We start from the raw sequence: 21,341 nt of genomic DNA on the forward strand, positions 1-21,341 counted from the left end.
CTGTGTCCTGCAGTAAGAGTCACCTTCACTGCTGTGTGGAACCCTGGGCTGGACACTGTCAACTAAGTTGTTTTGTTTGTTTGATTTTGTTTTGTTTTTCCTTCAACTTAGGCTGCCCCAGATCTGGGCTTTTAGGATGACTAATCACGACTAAAAGTTCTTGGGTCTGTGCTGAGCACTGGATGCTTAGTACGGACTTTGGCATGATCTGGGTTGGGTGTGCACACACCCAGGTGTGGCAGACATTGTCAGTCACCTCGCACCAGTCAGCTGGCCTTCCACAAAGAATCCAGATTGAAGCATTTACCAACCAGTCACACATAAGTTTGCTTTGTGCTGCTATCATGAAAACAAATTTTTGCATGCTCCTCGGGAATATTTTGTTTTTATTTTAGTACAGTTCCAGATGCCTTGTCCTTGGCATTCTCTAATAGCATCACGGAACACGGATGTTGCTTTCTGTTTACCTTCTTTTTATTCCTTCAGAATTGTACCTGAAGTTTGAGTGGCCGTGTGGAATGGCCTTGGCTTTCTGGGGGTATGAAGTACACTGAGCTTTATGCTGCCGAAAACTGAATTCTAAAAGAACTGTTTTTTCTTTCTCTAACAGTTGGATATTCTAAAAACCGAGCTGTCGCCCAGAGCACAGGGTCCTACCTTTGCTTTTTAGATTCAGTAAGTAGCTCTCTGTTTTGTTTGTAGTGCCTTTGTATAAATTGACCAAATAATGATGGTGGGTTTTAGTAGGCTCTTAAAAATAAGTTAGATACATTAGGTTGAATCTCAAAAGTCAAGTTTAATGGGTTGTTGCTAGCATCTAATTAACAATAAATAACGTCATATAAAATGTAAAAGAGGACCACAGGAAATATAAAAATAAGCAAATGTAATACTTAAGGGCTATGGAAGTGGAAACAGTTCCTACAGCTAGGGCAAACTTTGAAGCAGATTCATAAGTAAAGATAAAGAGAGAACACGTAGGTGTCAGGTAGACTTACACAGAAATTCAAACCGAACAAAGTTATATTAAAATTTAAATTTGTGACCAAACTAATTAGCAAAATATTTCCACAAAGCAAGTTAAGTATTTTCTTATTGTTTTTTTCAAGACAGGGTTCTCCATGTAGCCCTGGCTGTTCTGGTACTGGCTTTGTAGACCAGGCTGGCTTCAAACTCAAAGAGATCCACCTGCTCCTGCTCCCCACATGCTGGGATAAAGGTGCGCACCTCCAGGCCTGGCCTCAATTAAGTGTTTTCAAAATGTAGATAGTATTTCAGACAGTGTGAATCAGCACCACGTGGACAGCACGGATGTGCGTTTTGTTTGAGAACTTGACTCCTAGTTTTCACCTCTTAGTATCTCAGCGAAAGATTTGTATGTAGATATGCCTTAGGTTGTTTATTATGAAAGAAATGAGAAGCCGGTTATTGTGTGCTGGCCAAGTACTGGCAAAGAACACGGACAGACCATCAGAGAACAGTCGCATTTATGGAATGCTTAGGAGTAGAACACTTGGTTGTAATGGATTAACAGGGACTCTGTACAAATTGTGCTGCCTTTAAAAGCTCTCCGAATAAAGCAAAGCAAGCAAAGTCTGTCTTAAAAATATAACTTATATACCTAAATTATTTCATAGGTTAGGCTCCTGGCTTCTTAGAAACATGTGCACCAGGGCCCATGGAAATGTTAGCCATTGGTTTATGCAGCTGTTACAAGTCTTGTTTGTTTCCAGTAGATGATTCCAGGTACACGGAGATGAGAAAATGCATAGACCAGGAAATGAAGCCTCCCTCCCCTGCTAAAGACAAGAGGAGAACTGACCCACAGGGTTGCTTTGGGAGGTCTGACATTTTGAAGTCAGAGTTCTGCATAATGTCGTATTTACTGTATTTAGATAGCACATTTGTCAGTAACTTACTGAAGACAGATGTTGCCAGCTGGTTGAGGAAGTGTCACATACCGTGTGTGATTTTTGTATTTGACCTATCCGTGTTAGTGTGAGGTTATTTACCAGACAGCTTTGGCATGAGCTGTGTAGAGCCCACTTCATCTCTAGGGAACAGCTGAGGAATGTCACTGGTTTCGGCCCTATGTGAGCTGCCGCTCTGCTGTGCTTTACTCTGAAGTTTTGGCTCCACCTTCAGGTGCTGGTTGTTCCCCTACGCTGAACACACGCCAGGCTGTTGATGCTGAGCTTGTGTAGAGCTGCCTCTGCAGTTTAGGAGAGATGGGAGCAGGAGGCAGCCTGGGCCTGAGGCTTGTATCTCATTCCTGTCTCTTTGCTTACTTTTCTCTCTTATAGCAATCTCTCGGGAGGGAACTACAAAATTTCCTGTGAGTCTGTCTGTAACTTCGGTCGGCTTACCTTGTTTTGAAATGGAAGTTATACCGGGCAGTGGTGGCACACGCCTGTAATCCCAGCACTTGGGAGGCAGAGGCAGGCGGATTTCTGAGTTCGAGGCCAGCCTGGTCTACAGAGTGAGTTCCAGGACAGCCAGGGTTACACAGAGAAACCCTGACTCAGAAAGAAAGAAAGAAACGGAAGTTATAAAAGTCATATTGTGGTCTTAAAGTGGATCAGAGTAAGCAAACCTTCCCCCATTAAGACAAGGTCCCATCTGGGAATAGAAAGCCCTGTACTTGAGCCCCTTGGGTCTCTCTGTATCTGCCTCATCATCTGACTGTCCACCTATGTTCTCTACTATGTCTCTTCCAGTCAACTGAAAATAGTTTGTTTTCCTTGAGTCCTGTGCACCTATAAGATTACTTGGAAATTCCCCATTGGTAGCCAAGGAATATGGCATCTGAATTGGGCATGTTCTTGAAGGGTATGAGCTATAGCCAGGGATCAGTGCTACTCCAGATGGTATAAGAATTACATTGGATGGGAAGTCCTAGCAGAGTTCTTCAGAGATACAGAACTAAAGACAGCTCCATCATCCCCCTCAGGGTTCTTAGGAGCGAACTGAGAGAGATAAAGTAGGAGAAGTTGATGATTGATAATAGTGAAAGGGGGAAACCATAGCACACACACGTCACCTCTAGTCTAACGTGATTCAGGGTTTATATGCTCTTGCTATCTGGGAGTTTGGGGAATGTGCATAGTTTTGAGAGGAAGGGGGGTGATAGGAAGAAGAGCTTCCGGTTTGGGAAATACTTATCTGGCCAGCGCATTCTGCTTGGCTTGCAGAATAGCAATGATGGTCAGTGATTTGCTGTGCCATCCAGTGGCATGTGATAGTTGTCTGTCTGGTACACTACATTCTATGGCTTCCAGTTGTCACAAGAGTTTTATTTGAGATCATCAAGGGCGGAACCACAGATGTCCGAGTTAAACCGACACGACCTTTGCAGAGACTCAACCGCATGAGGAGTGGAACCAGGTGTCTTACAGACTTGGCCTACTGTCTATGGCTCCATGGTTAGGGCTGGACAGCACTGATGATAAGGGGAAACCACATATATCAGAGTGTTGTGGGTTAAGAAGCCCTTCGGAGTGTGAAAAACACTGGACACTGCTTTTCAGAACAGACTCAGGAAGTGACTGGGTTTGTACTTACTTGTCCCCCACAGTTCAGTTCACAGGAGTTAGACCTGAGCAGGATGTTTCTCCCTAAGTTTCCACATCTCATCCAAAAACCAAACGGGAAGCCTTAAAACAAGGTGACTGCGTTCTCTGCGGCAGGCACATTTTGGTATGGTCTTTAACATTCTTTGTTTGTTAATGTTCCCCAGAGGCCTCTCTGCACCTGTCATTTTCAAGGGTACTTTCTTAGAGGGACTTCACTGGATGCCTATCATCATTTTTCTCCTCCATTCTCTTGACTAATTTTTAAAAAGTATGTGTGTGTGTGTGTGTGTGTGTGTGTGTGTGTGTGTGTGTGTGTGCACGCAAAAAGCAGGCCAGAAGAGGATGTTGGGTCCTAAGGAGCTGCAGTCACAGGTGGCTGTGATCCATTTGATGGGTTGATGCTGGGAACTGAAGTCCAGTTTTTAGACAGGCAGGCAGGAAGTCCCCTGACTATCTCTCCAGGTCCTCCATGCTCTTTCTGCGATGATTCCGGTTTCTTTTCTCAGGCTGCCCCATCATTCCACAGTGATGAGTCCCTGTTCATAATCGTGGAGTTTCAGCCCCTGTGGTAATTTCATGCATTCCAGAAATGCCAGTGATAATGTTTCAAATCCGCTTCTCAGTGTGAAAAGAAAGCTCCAGGTAATATTCCTGGGCATGAGCCCTGAGAGAACACAGTCTGCTTCTGTGGTTGATGGCAGGCAGCATCTTGCATTTGGTCTGTTAGTCCCTCATTTTGCATCTCAAATGTCAGCTGATTTGGGTTAACCCTTCACCATGAGCGTGCCCACAGCTGGAGTAGGAGCCTGCGGGTCATTTGGTTTCCATGACAGGGAAAGGGGTTACCTTCTCCGTGGCACAGTAACACTTCCTGGATTGTTATCAAAGTTCTCCCTCGCTTTCATTTACAAAAAAACACCTTTTCATTCTACAGAGTCTCCATCACTTTCTTCTCTTTCTGGTGCCCCCCCCCCAAAACAAAGAGCTTATTTATATTATTAGTTAGCGTGCTCTGTAAGGGTTAGCACTTGCTTCTCTGTTCACTCTTTGGATTGAATGTCTGTTCACCACATCTTCCTTAGTTTGGCCGATGAGTGTATTAATTCTTTTTGTTCTCTCTTTGCTCTTCGTGTAGTTGCCGACTCTCAATGGCAGAAGTGGTAGAAATCACACCTGAATAATCCTTAGGCTCTTGAGAGCAGTGCTGCGCATTGTTTGCTTTTTGCGTAGATTTCTGAGCTGTAAAACTGGAGTCTTGTTTAATTCCATGTGTATTACTGGTCAGAGCCCAGAGAGGTTGAACAGGAAGGCTGGAGGGTGGGTGGATGGGGTGGTGGAGGCGTGCTCAGTCCACTGATAAAAATGCTAAGCTCTCCCAGATCCACCTTCACAGATTTGAGCATCAGGCCACTTTTCTGGGCAGCCTTTCGGCCAGTCAGTTAACACATGAAGTTAGCCATCACGCGTCACCCTTTGCTCATCCGGCATGCACACACTTCTCCTTCAGCAGCGCTTGCCTGGGTCCAGCCAGAGTTAGGCACAGTTGTGATACTCCATGTAACCATGCTGCTTATCACTGAACACAGGCAGTCTCTTCCCCAAAGAGTCACTCAACTGCTGCAGAGCCGCCTGATGTCCCAACACTGCGATGAGGGGAATAAGAGAGGAAAGAAGACAAAGGTGTTTGCCTGCTGTGTTTAATTACAGATTAATGTGGACATGCATTATAACTTTGATGCCCTCATTTCTGTAATGGTCACGTGGTCATAGCTATTATAACTGCTCCCAAAGCTCACTCAGTGGTGAACGCAGCCACAGCTGCTCACATCAGCAAATCCAGAGCAAGAGAACAGAGACGGGATGCCGTCACATACTTAAATCCCAACCCTAGGAAAATTTACCACATTATTTAACAAATGCACACATAGTGAAAACAATAATAAAAAGATGAGGGCCCTAAAAGCCCAAACTGAGGTCACTGTGAGCAGAAGGTAGTTGGAAGCAGCATTGTGTCAGAGGCGGGAAGCGTTGGCCATGGGCACTTCTGGACTTCTTCTGCCTCCATTTCATAATTCTCATCCTTCTTCACCTCAGTGGAGTTGGTTCTTTATCTAGAAGGTGACTCACACCTTTATTCTGGAAAAGGTCTGGGCCATTCATCATGTACCTGGATTGTGCTTTTGCAGTTTCTTTCTGGCTTTAGGTGCAAAGCATGATACTACTAAGAGACTCTAAGAAATCTCCTGCCTTCTACTCTTCCTGGTACCGTTATAGAGTAGCCATCTGGTTTCTCCAGTGTTCTGGGTCAGCCTCGTTGGTATACAACACAACTCCTTTTCTATGTTTATCTTTGAGCACAAGGAGTCTGAAGTGGCAGGTGGCCCCTTAACTTAGTATTATTTCCCTGTCACCTACTCCCACACCCCTTTAAATACTTAAATCTTTGTCGATTATTCATCCACTAAAAATACTTTATTTTACTAGGAAATGAAACATTGCTACAGATAAATTCACAAAACCGTATATTGCGGAGCATATATAAGGAACAGCCTGTTGTCAGCACATGAAGTATCTGCTACGATGCTGCTTCCAGAAACTTCCTGTTCACAGGGACCTCAATTTGGGCTTTTAGGGCCACACTGTCCTCACTTTTCTTTATTGTTTTCACTATATGTGCATTTGTTAAATAATGTGTTAAATTTTGCTAGAGTTTGAATTTAGGTATGTGACGAGATCCTTCGTCGGTTCTCTTGTCCCGGATTTGCTGATCTGAGCAGCTGTGACTGCGTTCCCCACTGAGTGGACTTTGGGAGCAGTAATGTGTGTAGTTTGTGTCTCCATCTGGTACTTACTGACGTGAATGTTCCATGTCTGGAAAGTGCTGTCCCAGTCTTACTTGGGTAGAGAACCTTTTCTACACAGATGGTAAAGTCACTAAGTCTTAGGGAATCTGTACCCCCAGCTTTACTGGACGATGCCAGAACACCTCTGAGAACAACTCTAACGCTTCACACAGGCACACAAGGGTCCCTGTTCTTCACCCTGAGCCACACTCAGACTGCCAGAGTTTTCTTCTTTCTCATCAATCACATAAATGCTTTTCCTTGATGACTGAAGAGGGTCGTGGTTTAGGGATATCTGAACTGACTGCTCACATGTTTGCTGATGTAGCCTTAGACTGTGTGCCTACTCTTACTGAGCTGGGGTCCCTTCACATGTGTTTAAAATGTGCTCGTTACAGGATGATGTCATGATGCCTCAGAGAGTGAGGATGCAATATGAAGCTGCCGTTCAGCACCCAACCAGCGTGAGTCCACCTTTCTGTGTTGTCACCCCTTTAATGAAATGCCAGTTTGGGGCTCTTTTGTTTTGTTGTTGTTGTTTGTATTTTTTAAGGTTGTAGCCTTAGCTTTCCTACAACTCGATCTGTAGATCAGGCTGGGTTCACACTCACAGACATCTGCCTGCCTCTGCCACCCAAGTGCTGGGATTAAAGGTGTAGGCCATCACCACTGGCACCAGTAATTTTTAAAAATAGAGATATTCCTTGGGATTAGGAAGAATCTGTTTACAGTCAACTAGTCAAATCAGGAGGAGATTTATGACTGCCATGTTGGTGATCCCTTGAGGATGGCTCCCTTTGGAGATAAACCTGCTTCTGGATAATGGTAACATGAGTAGGAACTGGGAATACACTTCACCTTGCTGCCTGGGGTGTTCTCTTGTGAGAACGCCACTAAGTGAGATTAGAACTCTTAACTTTACCAAAGAAAAGAATTTCTGGATAAGTTACTATGACATAGAATTGGAGTTTATTAAGAGGATTTTAAACATAGATTTAAGCAGGGCATCAATAGAAAAGTATTTAGGAAAAGATACTATACTTCCAAGTATAGGCATAGATTTCTTAAAAGAGAGTCACTTCAGGTAGTCACTTACTCTTATCAGTAGCTATACATAACTTTAATGGCTTCTAAAGTTACATTGTTTCTTTCCTCTTTTGTTTCCTTTTGTGAGATGGGAGAATACTTTCTAAGGGGTATTGGACAAGGTTAGAGGCAGATAAGGAAAACCATAGGAAGCTTTACTGTATTAGGTTACAGGGCACTAAGACATGTTTTTACAGTAAGCAAAGTTTACACTTTTGAGAGATTCTCAAAAAACCTGATGTTTAACAGCTGGAAAAGAGCAGGCCAAGTGTACCACAGTCATACATACTTAGGCCATAAGCACGCTAACACCCCTGTATATGCTTAGGCCGTAAACACGCTGACACTCTGGTATGAAATATCTCAGTAAAAAAGCAAATTGTCCCTACATAGTAAACCTTCACAGCTGACTTTTATCAATTATACTGGAATTGTCAACTCTGGGTTGGAGAAAGACTTCAAGCAAACTCCTTCCTACGTGAAGGGCTCTTTTCTCTTTCTGTGTCCCCTTAGTGTCTGCTGCCTTTCTGTCCTGTTACCTTTATCAATTTGGAAAGCATTTGTCACTTTGAAACAGATAGAAAGGTTTCTCTCTCTCTCTCTCTCTCTCTCTCCCTCCCTCCCTCCCTTCCTCCCCTCCCTCCCCCTCTCTCCTTCTCTCTCCTCCCCTCCCTCCCTCTCTCCCCTCTCCCTCTCTTCCCTGCTTTATGACGCCTGATTCCCTTTTCCCATGTTGCTTCTCGTCCAGGACAGGCTGCTGCTGCTTATCAGGGCGATTGACTCCATGTGAGATCAAGTTGGCCTACTCTGGTTCTGATGAGCAAAGTATTCAAAGGAAAAAAAGCTCATAAAACAACCTCCCTGAAGGATGCTTTTAGGCATTCAGTTAAGCCTCCCATGATCAGGACAACTGTTCTGTGAACCCCAAGTGTAGCTCACATACCATTTGCTTTTATAAAATTGGCACCTTTTACTTATTTCTCTCCTTCTCTTCCCTTTGATTCTGGGGACGGCTCCCTGGCACGTGGGTGTCTAGACACAGCCCTCAGGTCTGCCTCTCCTGGAATAGGGCATACCCTGGTCTGTTTCAAGTCAGAGGCTGAAGGCTTATGTGCTCTGAGCTGGAATTGCTGACTTGTAAACACGCATGGCACAGATGCTGTGGAGTGTACCTGTAAGGCAAGAGGAAATGCCATGACTGCCCTTGAAAGGTTTCTAGACATGGGGTACCACCTCTCTATCCCTGCGGCAGTCTGTGACTCTCAGGGCCGGGGTTTCTAGACATGGGGTACCACCTCTCTATCCCTGCGGCAGTCTGTGACTCTCAGGGCCGGGGTTTCTAGACATGGGGTACCACCCCTCTATCCCTGCGGCAGTCTGTGACTCTCAGGGCCGGGGTTTCTAGACATGGGGTACCACCCCTCTATCCCTGCGGCAGTCTGTGACTCTCAGGGCCGGGGCTTGGTGCAGTAGGCCATGTGCTCAGATCAGTCCTGTCACTCAGACTGCCTGCCTCACCCTGTCTTTCCAAGCCTACCCCACCCAACCTACCCTTGATGCTGCCTCTGGCCCCTTTAGCCACTTCTCCTTGTATATAGGGTAGATGCTCAGTTTTGACACAGGAGATCTCAGAACCACTTCTAGTATAGAGTTTTAGGGCAGGGAGACAAGCCACTCTGACCATGCAGGCAGTTGTGTGATAATAGATAGAAATAACAGAAGACACACTGTCCTTCTAGGCGCAGAGGGGACCTATAGATACCTTCACTGTAATTACAAAAGGTTCTGGGGGACTCAGGGTCCCAGGGTGACTGCCAGACTTCTGTGAGGTATGTTTTGGAAAATGAAGATCTGTAAATAGAACCAGGGAACCACAACTTTGTTTAAATTATATAAATAAAAAAATATGTTTTTAGTGACCTCACTCTAAAATTGCTTTTTAAAAACAAAAGTTCAAAAAGCATAGAATATTCCATTTCATCCCCCTCTCTAATTGGGAAAGATGTCAGAAGGCTAACAGCTCTGACAACGTGTGCTGTTGTGGGGCCTATGGGAACTCCACATGCAACAAGAAGTAATGGTGTCCCCAGGATCGGAATCACTGGATGTCACCCAGCAGTTCAAGGTTGTCAACCTCAGCCTCCAGAGATGTTGGCAGGTCTCCTCATCATATTGGGAAACAGATTGTTTTCTGGTGTGGTCTCTTTGTCAGGAATAAGTCTCCCTAGGTAGATTTTTGTGCTGTGTATAAGGTGAATAAACACTGGGATTTCCAGAGGCTCCTCCCAGTGGCTGACAGTGAGGTAATGTTGTTTATAAAGTCAGAGAATAAAAGACAAGCATGGCATCAGAAGCACACTGCTCTGAATTGAGACCGCTTGGTGCCTCCAACTCTGTGGGGCGGGGTCCTCAGTGACTCTGCCAGTCCCTGCCCCGACTAAAAAGAGGCATCTGCAGCTGGTGCTCATGTTTTCATGTAAGATGCTGTGTGTTTACTCAGAAATGAGAATTTCCAGTTTATTTTGATATTATATTCACTGGAAACTTGTAAAGAATTTTGTAACAAGTACTGACATTTAAAAGAGCCATATTCTTTTCAGATGTTTTAACTTCTAAACTAAAACTGAAAACAGGTTGGCTACATTAACAAACTTGATTTTGCAGAGGTGTGTGTGTGTGTGTGTGTGTGTGTGTGTGTGTGTGTGTGTGTGTGTGTAACATTCATTGAAATGAACTGTGATATTTAGAGATGTTAAGAAATTTAAAAAATAAAACAGTCAATTTTTCTAACAGTGAAATCAACCTTGATTTGCATTTTAACACTGCTTAAAGATTATGACTTATCTTGCTTCACCTCACTGAAGTCTTGGGCACTCTGTCCAGTCTTCAGCAGAGAACCTTGTTCTGTACTTTCCCCCCAGCCTTAGAGTCGGGTGGAGTACCCCTGCCCTTTCTTTTCCTCTTCCTGACTCAGCATGTCAGAACCAATTGGCTCGGTAATGCAAAATTAGCGTGAGAAGCAGCAGTTACTATGATTCTGGGGTTAAAATCACGGCTTGCAAAGCCCCAGTCTGCAGTTGCTGGCTGGTGGCTATGCTCATTATTATGTTTAGTTTGTTCAGAAGGAATGAAATGAATGTTGGTGGTGTGTTCCTACCCTGTTGTTACTTCTAGGCCATTTACAAAAAAACCACTTGGGAAGGGAAGACCTCTGATGGCAACTGTTAGAATGCATTCCATTGAATCACTGCAGAATCGTTGGATGTTTGTGCTTTGGGTGTTATTAGCAGCTCTAAATGTGATTTTTTGTTTTATGTATTTATTTATTTATTTATGTATTATTATTTTTTTTTATTCCTGTCACATCTGTCTCCTGAACCTTTGCAGCCTAACTCAGTCCCAGAACTGAGAAGTTATTGTAGGAAACCTCATGTTGATTCTACAGGATCCTTAAATGCCCACAAGGGGTCTTCCCACTAGATTCATGAGCCCCGGGGGGGGGGGGGGGGGGGGGGGAAGAATGGTAGGAAGCACAGCTTCAAGGATACAAAGGTAAAGGCAGAAAGGTGATATTAGCCCACTCAGGTGGCCTGCTACGAACAAACATGGTGGTCAGTGGCTTCGGTACACATAAACAGTAGATCTTTCATAGTTCTTTTCAGAATCCTGTACATAGAATGTGTGGGTGTCTGCTGTCAGTGTCAGGAGTGTCCTGTGGGCCCCAAAAATCAAGCTCAGTGGTAGAAATAGGCATAAGAACATGAGTCTCAAGCACTAAGTGTAGAAGAGTTGAGGGGCCACCAACCTCCCCTCCTGGGTTCTCTCTCTCTCCAGAGTACAATTTCCAATTGTGTCACAGTTCAGGAAGGGGTTTCAAAGACAGCAGAGCTGTATGATCTCTTCCTGTTCCTTCAGGCCCACACCCTTGAACTCTTACTGAATGAACTTCCCTACAGCTGTTCTCTTTTCTTTTTTCATTTTTTTATTATTTTTATACACCATATTTTATTCCACACCCCATCAGCCTCTGTCCACCCTCTGACTATTCCATATCCCATACCTCCTCCCCTCCCCCTGCCTCCATGTGGATGTCCCTAACCCCCATCCCATCTGACCTCTAAACTCACTGGGGCCTCCAATATCTTGAGGGTTAGGTGCATCATCTCTGAATGAACACAGATCCAGCAATCCTCTATTGTATGTGTGTTGGGGGCCTCATATCAGCTGGTGTATGCTGCCTGTTTGGTGGTCCAGTGTTTGAGAGATCCCTGGGGTCCAGATTAATTGAGACTGCTGGTCCTCCTACAGGGTCACCCTCGGCTTCATTCAGCCTTCCCCAATTCAACAGCAGGGGTCGGCTGCTTCTGTCCATTGGTTGGGTACAAATGTCTACATCTGGCACTTTCAGCTGTTATATTGGGTCCTCCAGAGTATGGTCATGCTAGGTCCCTTTTTGTGAGCACTCCATAGCCTCAGTAATAGTGTCAGGCCTTGGGGCCTCCCCTTGTGCTGTTTCCCACTTTGGGCCTGTCACTGGACCTTCTATTCCTTGGGCTCCTCTCCATTTCTAGCCCTGTAATTCTTCAATACAGGAACAATTATGGGTCAGAGTTAAGACTGTGGAATGGTCCCCCCCTCCCTCATTTGATGCCCTATCTTCCTGCTGGAGGTGGGTTCTATAAGTTTCCTCTCCCTGCTGTCAGGCATTTCATTTAAGGTCCCTCTCTTTTAGTCCCGTGAGTCTCACTGCCCAGGTCTCTGGTGCATATGCTCTTATTAGCCCTCATTTATCATGTGAGGCAGAAGCGTCACCAGTAGCTAAATGGTCTTATTGACTTACTGACTTTTATCTGCTTGTGAGGTGAGAGGTCACCCTTATGTAGAATCTGAGGTAGAGTTTTCTACCCTGTGAAGCTAGAGCTTCACCCTCATGTAGAGTCTGACTGACCTTCATCCGTTTTGTAAGGCAGGAACCAAATCCCAAGGACAGTCTCCCCAAACCCTCTCTACCCAGTAAACTGAAAGCTTTACTCCTAGGTGTAATAGTCTCACCACTTAGCCCATCTAGCAAGCAGGAGCTTCATTTCTGGGTAAAGTCTCATCTCTTACCACAGTGTGAGTATGGTGAGAGCCCCTAAGTCGAATTCCATTGACCTTTGTCTGCCCAGTGATACAAGAATTTCAACCCAACTGCCGTTTCACAGATTCTTGTTCCTTTTGTGAAGCCTAAACTTCAGCCAAAGCATACCATCACCAAGTATGTTAGTCAATTTTCTGTTGCCATGACCATGGCTTAGGCCACTGAAGGCAGAAAATGCACATTTTGGCTTCTATACATTTGGCACAATATGGTTCTAGAGGGAACATGCTACAGAGGCACGGCAGCAAGTAACAGGCATAGACTTATGTGGGCCTGGCATCTTGCACTCTCTTGCCCTTGATGCCAAGGATTTTTGCTTAAATCAGCCCCAATCCATCAGCCATCAGCCATCCTTACAAAGCCTTAAAATATATTTGTTGTTTCCACAGATCATAGGCTGCCAAGTGAGTAGAGACCCCCCAGACTCTACAGAGCGATACACACGTTGGATCAACCAGTTGACATCTGATCAGCTGCTGACACAGGTAACAGTCATCGAGTGTTTGACCTTTCATAGACTCAGCTGCTTCTAGTTAGAGCCCCCTGGGACCATGTCCAACTTCTTGGCACATTCTGTTAGGGTGTGGTCTTTATATCTTCACTCATCTGCATGCTCTTGATAGACAGCGTGTAGTTGGGGCATACCCAGGTAGTTTTGACCTTTGATGGGTCAGGTTAGTATTGGACAGTATCTCAAGTATTGTGCTTAGAATCCAGCCCTGGCTGCCTGGAACTTGCAACATAGACTAGGCAATCCTCAAACTCACAAAGACTACCTGTCTCTGCCTTCTGAGTTCTGAGCTTGAAGGTGCACTACTGCTCCCACCATGGGAACGATAAAATATAGGATTCAGTTCCTGTCAGTGTTGATTGTGTGTGAATGTGTATTCGACCTTTTCTCAGGATTCAAATATTCACAAAACATTTACCAGAAATTTATTGGTAAATACAATTGGAAAGCTAGTTAGGATGAAAGAGTATATAAGATTGAGGTGACAGATCCACATCCTGAAGAGCTATAAGGAGACCCCAAGAGAAAGAAGGAACTCAGTCCCCTATCTGAGTTCCTGGTCAACAGTGTTCTGGTCAACAACATAGTTGTGTTTGTGAGTATAAGGTGAATGTTTAGGGTCCTAAAGCCCATGCCTCCTTTTGCAAATTAAGGCTGTGTAGTGACTTTGGGGCTGATCTATCCAGAGAGGGTTGCTCAGCTGCTTCTTGAGGCCTCAGTGGGCCAGACTCCTGAGAATGGACTACTCAGCTGATATCAGTGCTAAGGTGAACTGAGGGGGTCAGACTGGGTCCTTTTGGATACTTCTGTGGCAGTGAAAGAGTGGTAGGGCTACCTGCTGTTTTCTGAGAGTCCAAGCGATTTGTCATAGACATTCCTGGTTCTTCCAAGAGTATGGGAAGGAGAACAGGCCTTGGGCCTGGTGTGTCAGAGTATGGTGTAGTGCCTATTTACCTCGTAGGATCCCAAATGGCCAAGGCCTTGGGTTGGCGTATGTAGCAAGAGCCTCAAGGGATGGCAACAGCATGTCTGGGCTCTTTCTCTTTGGTTACATGCAACTCCCAAACCTGGATCAGTAGAAAACGCCTCAGATGTAAGTATGGCACAGTGATGACTGCTAAGGATCTCCACTTTTGTTAATTGCTGGAATAAATGTAGTGTGTTAGGAGGGCTGGAGGGACGGACAACTGGGCAGATCATTATAGACCCTTCTGTTTATTTCTCGGTTATGCTCTGTTTACAGAGCATGCCTTCTCTAAACTTTTATTTTCTAAAGTTGGGAAATGTGGACTATACAGATGTCCAGAGAACAAAGTCATGTCATGAATGGCCCCAGGCTTCCTCAGCACACTGTGCTCTACTGAGACGCCACGCCCCGGCCTCACACGCCACTGCTTTACATATCACTGGAGGAAGGTCTTTTTTTCCCCCAAAGATTCAGATGCTCTAATACATATAAAGTTATTGTGATGACACTATGCAAGCCCTTCTCTCTCTGGGGTTCTGACATTCCTGATACAATCTCTGTTCCCCATATTTTTGTCTTTGCTGGTAGGACCTGAGTCTTCACTTCTAATAGACTATGTTGCTGAATGCCCTTGTGACTGAGCTTTCAGTGAGGCAGGGTTGATATTGGCTCGAGGTTAGCTTTTCCACCCCGGGGATCACTTCTGTGTTTCCACAGCTCTTCTGCAATGTTAGCCCTTAGTTAGCAGCTTCCTACCTCCTTCCAGGCCTTGTGCTGTCGTCGTAGTCCTCTCCTTGTGGGGGAAGGGTCTGTTCTGATGCCTGGCCCTTCCCACCCTGTACATTCTGCATCTGTTTCAACTGTGTGTCACATGACCTGGGCTTCTCTTGCCATCGCTTTGAGCTATCCTACCTCACCGCCAGGCTCCAGTTCAGTCTAGAAGGGAAGCTGGAAATGCATTCTAGGGCCACATCATTAAACATGGCCCCAGGCATAGACAGTGGACCTGACCAGAGGTATTGTCCACACATGCACTCAGCCTTGATAGCTGTCTGGGGATACCCCTCTGAGGCCAGGGACGACAAGGATGACATTCATGCTGTAAAGGCAGGATTCAAGGATTCTCTGAAGGCAGGGTCAGAGACACCTTAAGGAGCTTTCTAGGACTCAGTTTTATTGCTTGTAAATTTGAGAGTTTTCACGACTAGGCCTAGCTCTTTTTGTGGCTGACCACTCTATAATCTATTCATTTGAAGACCTTTAACAAAATTAAATAAAGGAAAAAATTAGTGCTGACTTAGAAGGCATTGGATGTGGTCCCCATATTGTAGGTTGTGGTGACCCAGGGGCCCTATTGTCTATAGACATGAGAGAGCTCTGAGGCATCATGCTGTCCCCCCAGTGGCTGAGACTTGTATACTTCATTTTCATTTTAAGCTTCTTGATTCTGGTGAGACAGTAAGCACTGGCCTGCAACGAGTATGCTTTCAGTCGTAGTTCAGTGGTTTCCACCTAAGTCTAATAAGTCAGCGGTCATGAAGTTTCAGACATTGATTATATCGAAGTAGGTAACTGTGCTGATCTTTCTCACTTCTAGGGAGGCTTCATAAGGCATTAAGAGGTACAGGCCCAAGAAAACTACCATTTTCCAGCAGGTTAGCCTGTGATCATTCAAAGCTCGCTGTGTGTAATGAGGAAGGAAATATTTTATTAGTGTTTCAGTCTTACTAAATCTAAAATCCATAAAAATTTAATTTCATATTAAAGTTTATTTTTATAGCTATGTTGATATTAAAATATCAGAATACTAGAAGTTTTGTTATTGGCTTAGACATGATCTTACAGCAAGTTAGAATTTAGAAATAAGAATCAACCACAGTGGGCTGGAGAGATGGCTCAGTGGTTAAGAGCACCGACTGTTCTTCCAAAGGTCATGAGTTCAAATCCCAGCAACCATATGGTGGCTCATAACCATCCTTAATGAGATCTGATGCTCTCTTCTGGTATGTCTGAAGACAGCTACAGTGTACTTACATATAATAAATAAAATCTTTAAAAAAATCAACCACAGAATCTAGAAATAGTTGTATAAAACCTTTGTTCTCTTTCTCTAAGAAAAATTCATACTCCACCCTGTGAGGTATAACTAGTGAAGTCTATAAGTTTCAATAAGTATCTCATCTTCTTTCTTTAACGTAACTTCTATTCCTAAGACACCAAGTTGAAGTCTACATCTTTTGTTTTGTTTTTGTTTTTAAAGTACTTAGTATTTGTGAAAACATTCATTCCAGTTGGGTAGCTCCTCCCCTCCTCATATTCTTTGTGCTAAAACAGAACAGCAGATTTTACCAGGGCATTTATGGTTCTGTAGGTTCTGATACGGGTTTCACTTAATTGAGTATATGTCCCAAGGCACTCAGATTGATGTTAATGCTTTTATACCATAAAATGAGCTTAGCCAAGTGTACTTACCATTGATGGCAAAACCTCAGCAGACTTCACACCCAAACTTTAGAACAGTCAGAGCAAGTGAGGCCATGGCCGCCGCCACACTGACAGTTCTAGAAGATGACTTATCTGATTTCTCGCAAAGGGAGGGTAACCCAGGCATGAAGGAGGTGATATATATCAGCTTTAGGATATAAGCAGGGCCCTGCCCCCACCACAGGTCCTGCCATGCCTGGTCCAGTGGCATCTGTCTACCACAGGCAAGCCAGACCCTCTCAGTTGAATGGTCAGAACCTTTGTATCCATCATTAGTTTCATAAAGTTTTAATACTTTTTTTGTAAACCAGGAAATGTGTTAATCTGATCTTGTTCACATAAGATGAATGGACAGGAATAAGTTTAAAATTTTTAATTAAGCCACCCATATGTGAAATCTTAATGAGCTGGGGCAAACCAGTTCACTGGAAATATTTTCCTATGCTCATGTTGACGGAGGTGGTACAGTGACCTTGTCCTTGGAACTGAGCATATTGGTGTGATGTTCATTTATATAATGATATCACAAGATACTAGGCATCCACAGAGGGCTGAAACGTGGCAGCCTGGCAAGGTTTCCCACCATAACTTTTGAGAGTGGTTTCTCTGTACCTAAGTGTGGTGAGAAGGGCCCTCACAACCAGGTCTTTTCCAAACCCGTGGGAGAGACTCTTAGTCCAGGTGACTAGTGTTCACAGGTGCCGGGCCACTGTATTGAGTCCCTATAGTCAGTTTGTCTAACCTTTAAAACTGCTTGTTGGTGGGCTGCCAGCACTTGGTGACTGAGTCTGAGCTCTCGTTGGAGTAAGCAGGGGCCCATATGTCCGAGTTAGTCGCCAACTGGTACCACAAAGTCTCCTAGATCCTTTCAGTTAGACTTGGAGATTTTAAGACCTGACTGAAACCTACGTGTATAGTTTCCAGTCCATCTGATAGTGAGATTTGGAATCTCAATACCTACAAGGGTGTCTATAGGGCCATCCATGCCTCAGCAGCTGTCAGAACTGAGTTTTTGGGACTCAGTCAGACTCCATAACATACTTGGGCGACATGCTTATCTGAGTCTGTCTCCTTCTGGCTCCTGCAAGTGTGAGTTTACAGACATCTGTTCAGTTCTCTGGTGCACACCCACAAGATGGAATTCCAGATCATACTGTAATTCTATTTTTTTTTTTTTTGAGGAACTGTTGAATTATCTGCTGTACCAGCAGTTTTGGGGGAGGGGTCTTTGATTTCTTTTCCACAGCTTTTATCAGCATCTGATTTTGGGGGGCTTTGACAGCACTATCCTGCTGGGGGTAAGGTGCGTCTCACAGGGGTTTGACTTATATTTCTCTGGTGCCAAGCCAAGCTAAGCAGCTGTTCATGTATGTGTTGAGCTCACTTTATCTTCTGTGGAGAAATGCCTGATCACATCTTTTGCCCATTTTAATTGGAGCAGTTGGGGTTTTGTTGTGGATTGGTAGGAACTTTGTCAACATTTGGATCTGTCTCCCATGCTGAGGGTTGTCTTTTCAGGCTGATTGTAGTCTTTGATGCAGAAGCCTCTTAACTTGGATAGTGTGCTTGTGTGTGTGTGTGTGTGTGTGTGTGTGTGTGTGTATACACACAAATTTGTGTAACATGCAAATATGTTACAAACTTTCTGATCACTGCATCTCAAAGATCTGCCTGTGCTAAGGAATGTGGGACTCCCTTCCTGGTTATTGTGATCCCTTGTGGTCAGCAGAGCTGGTCCAAGTGTTTTAGGACCCTGAGGAAGGCACCACAACCCTGCTGTGTCCTGCAGGGTGTCTTTCTTCTCTTTATCGCCCTATGAGGAAGGAGCCTTGTGAGATCAAGTACCCAGGCCAGGTATCCTGAGGCCTTCCCTGGGGACTGGGGAAAGTAGGGAGCCTCTGCACTGAGAAAGCTGGCCTGTGTCCACTACCCTCCCTGTGTCCCCAAAGTAGCAGAGGTAGAAAAGAGGCTATGAAGTGACCAGGTGCCCCACACCCACCTCTTGCTCACCAGCAGGGATAACTTGCTCTGTAGCATCTTTGTAGCGTCCTCAAAACTTGCAAAGGTTGGGTTTCTTCCAGGGCAACTCTGGGCTTCTCATAGTGCATCAAGGCCTAATAACACCTGTCTCCTGAGGGAAACCATGGCCCTGAGACAGTTGGTCAAGGACTCTGGTCCTCGCAGGCTTTCTTGCTCAGGTAGACTTGCTGTAGTGGTCAGAGTGATTGATCAGACAGGGTTGTTTTTATGTCCAGTTAGGGTCTGAGGTAAAGGGAGATGTGTGTGCTCAGAGTGAATCTCCTGCTGCCCTTTTGGGGACCAAGCTTAGTGCCCACTGCCATTTTATATCATGGCAGGTGAGAACATAGGGTTAATCCCAGAATAAATGAATGGCAGTTTTACAAGACTGCAAAACCAATAATGAGCAAGTTTCTAAAGCATTTAAAGCCTGTAAGTGCTGTCTTGTCAGAAACCAAACTTTAAAACCTCCAAGCAGAAACAAGTTCTCAGGTTAGCACTTACCTGAAGGGACAGTCACTGGGGCTGCCCACTCATCGAGGATAAACAAATCCCCAGAACCCTGTTGACTGCTCTGACTTGGTTCATCCTATATTGCCAAGTCCACCACCCTTCAGCTATTCAGTGTTTATGTTCACATGGGGTCTGTACCTGGAGAGAGAGAGAGAGAGAGAGAGAGAGAGAGAGAGAGAGAGAGAGAGAGAGAGAGAGAGCGTTTGTCTCTTTGAAGTGTGTGTGGTGATTGCCTACATTTTGTGTGGTCAGGAATGTGAATGCATGATTTTACAGACTGATGTGCTCAACTTCATTCAGCCTGGACCAAGTTCAACATCCCTTCAAGGTAAGAGCCACAAAGAAACTAGGAATAGAAGGAACACGTCTCAATGTAGTGAAGGCGGTGTGTCATAGATACTGAGTAGGGAAAACTGAAAAGCATTTCTAAAATTAACAGTGAGACAAAGGTATCCACTATATTCTGTTTCAGTGAAGTGTTTGAAAGTCTATTGAGCAATAAAGCAAGAGAAAGAAAATGGATGGAAATAAGAAATGAAGAAGTCAGGTTATTCCTGTTTGCACCCAATATTATCCTATTCTTAAAAGATACCCAGGGAATGACACTAATAGGAGGTGTGGCCTTGTTGGAGTAGGTGTGTCAGTGTGGGTATGGGCTTTAAGACCCTCATCCTAAGCCTGGAATCCATTGTTATGTAGACAGTAAGTCACTGTGTCAAGAAGTGGACATAGGAGCTGGAGAGTTGGCACAGTGGCTAAGCACACTTGTTCTTGCAGAGGACCCAGGTTTAATTCCCAGCACCCATAGGATGACTCACAGCCACCTGTAACTCCAGTTCCTGTCCATCTGATGCCCTCTCCTGACCCCTGTGGATAAGAGGCATGAACATGGTGCATGTACATATATACAGGCAAAATACTCAGACATATAAAATAATTTAAAAAGAAAGTAAAGCTGGGTGTGGTGGCACACACCTTTAGTCCCAGCACCTTGGTGGCAGAGGCAGGAGGATCTCTGTGAATTCCAGACCAACCTGATCTACATAGTAATACCCTGTCTCCAAAAAAATAAAAAATAAATAAAAATTAAAAAAAAAAGGCAAAAAGTGGGGTGCGGGAAAGCAAATGAGATGGACTAAGGCTTCTGGTTACAGGTTGAGTCCAGAAGTCTGAAGCTGGCTGCGTTTGGGGTCCCTAGTGTTGGCGGCTTGGTTTTGGAGCACATAGACCTACTGTGTGTAAACATAGCCACATGTGGCATCTCAGTGTGAGTGGTGGTTACCAGACCTTCCAGGTATTTAAGCCCTTGATAGGAAGACATCCCTTCCTCTTCCAACATGACTCAAAGGGATTAGAGATGCCCATGTAGGACCTGATTCTAAAGGCACCTAAGGGAAGGAGGCTTTTATAGCAAGGATGTGGGCATGACAAACTTAATTCTCTTCCTTTTGGGGGCACAGATGGAAAGAAATTGAGGTCTTTGTCTCAAACAAAAAAGAGAAAAAGACAATATACCTCTTTTTTTTTTTTTTACATTCACTTCTTTGGAACAAGCTGGAGGTTGTCACTGAACCAGCCGTCAGAGGGGTGGGAACTTGATTATCGAGGACTTCTCTGTGTTATGGGATGTGGTGTGGTGGTGTGAGGGTTTGAATTAAAATGCCTTCCACACATTAATAAGGAGTGGCACTTTTAAGAGTTGTGGCCTTGTTGGAGTAGGTGTGGCTTTGTTAGAGGAAGCAGGTCACTAGTGGGTGGGCTTCGAGGTCCCAGAATCTCAAAGCCAGGCCTAGTGGCTCACAGTGACCTCCTGACGCCTGCTGATCCGGATGTAGAAGTCTTAGCTCCTTCTCCAGCACCATGTGTACCTGCACTCCACCATGATTCCTGCCAGGAGGATAATGGATGGGACCTCTGAAACTGCAAGCCAGCCCCCTGTTTTTTCTTTATAAGAGGTGCTGTGGTCATGGTGTCTCTTCACAGCAATAGAAACCCTAACTAGGACAGGTGGTTACCACTGATAGCAGGCCTGCTTAGCCACCACAGCCTGGAACCTAGTCACCTTCGCCACTCAAGTGGACACTACCACTATAGAGAATTGTTTGAGTGTTGTGACAGTGAGATAGGCATCATGCCAAAAGCTACTCCTAGACCCTTGATGCTGTACTGGGGAGGTAGCAAAAAAGGCAGACTAATACAGGGCAGA

The 21,341-nt window shown here is 44.8% G+C and overlaps 1 protein-coding gene across 4 annotated transcripts in view; it reads left to right on the forward strand.

Annotated features, from left to right (window-relative positions):
* Window positions 1-21,341, forward strand: part of B3gntl1 (UDP-GlcNAc:betaGal beta-1,3-N-acetylglucosaminyltransferase like 1) — a 56,647-nt gene that overhangs the window by 20,097 nt on the left and 15,209 nt on the right. For 2 of the 4 annotated variants that reach the window (XM_052196291.1, XM_052196290.1), the window contains exons 4-6: window positions 611-675; window positions 6,814-6,879; window positions 13,031-13,126. In XM_052196291.1, the coding sequence (XP_052052251.1) occupies window positions 611-675; window positions 6,814-6,879; window positions 13,031-13,126 (227 nt within the window). The remainder of the gene's footprint in view (window positions 1-610; window positions 676-6,813; window positions 6,880-13,030; window positions 13,127-21,341) is intronic. The other 2 variants (XM_052196292.1, XM_052196293.1) reach the window with 2 other exon arrangements.

The sequence above is a fragment of the Apodemus sylvaticus genome, chromosome 10 (genome assembly GCF_947179515.1).
Source record: "Apodemus sylvaticus chromosome 10, mApoSyl1.1, whole genome shotgun sequence".
In the NCBI taxonomy this organism is placed as follows: Eukaryota; Metazoa; Chordata; class Mammalia; order Rodentia; family Muridae; genus Apodemus; species Apodemus sylvaticus.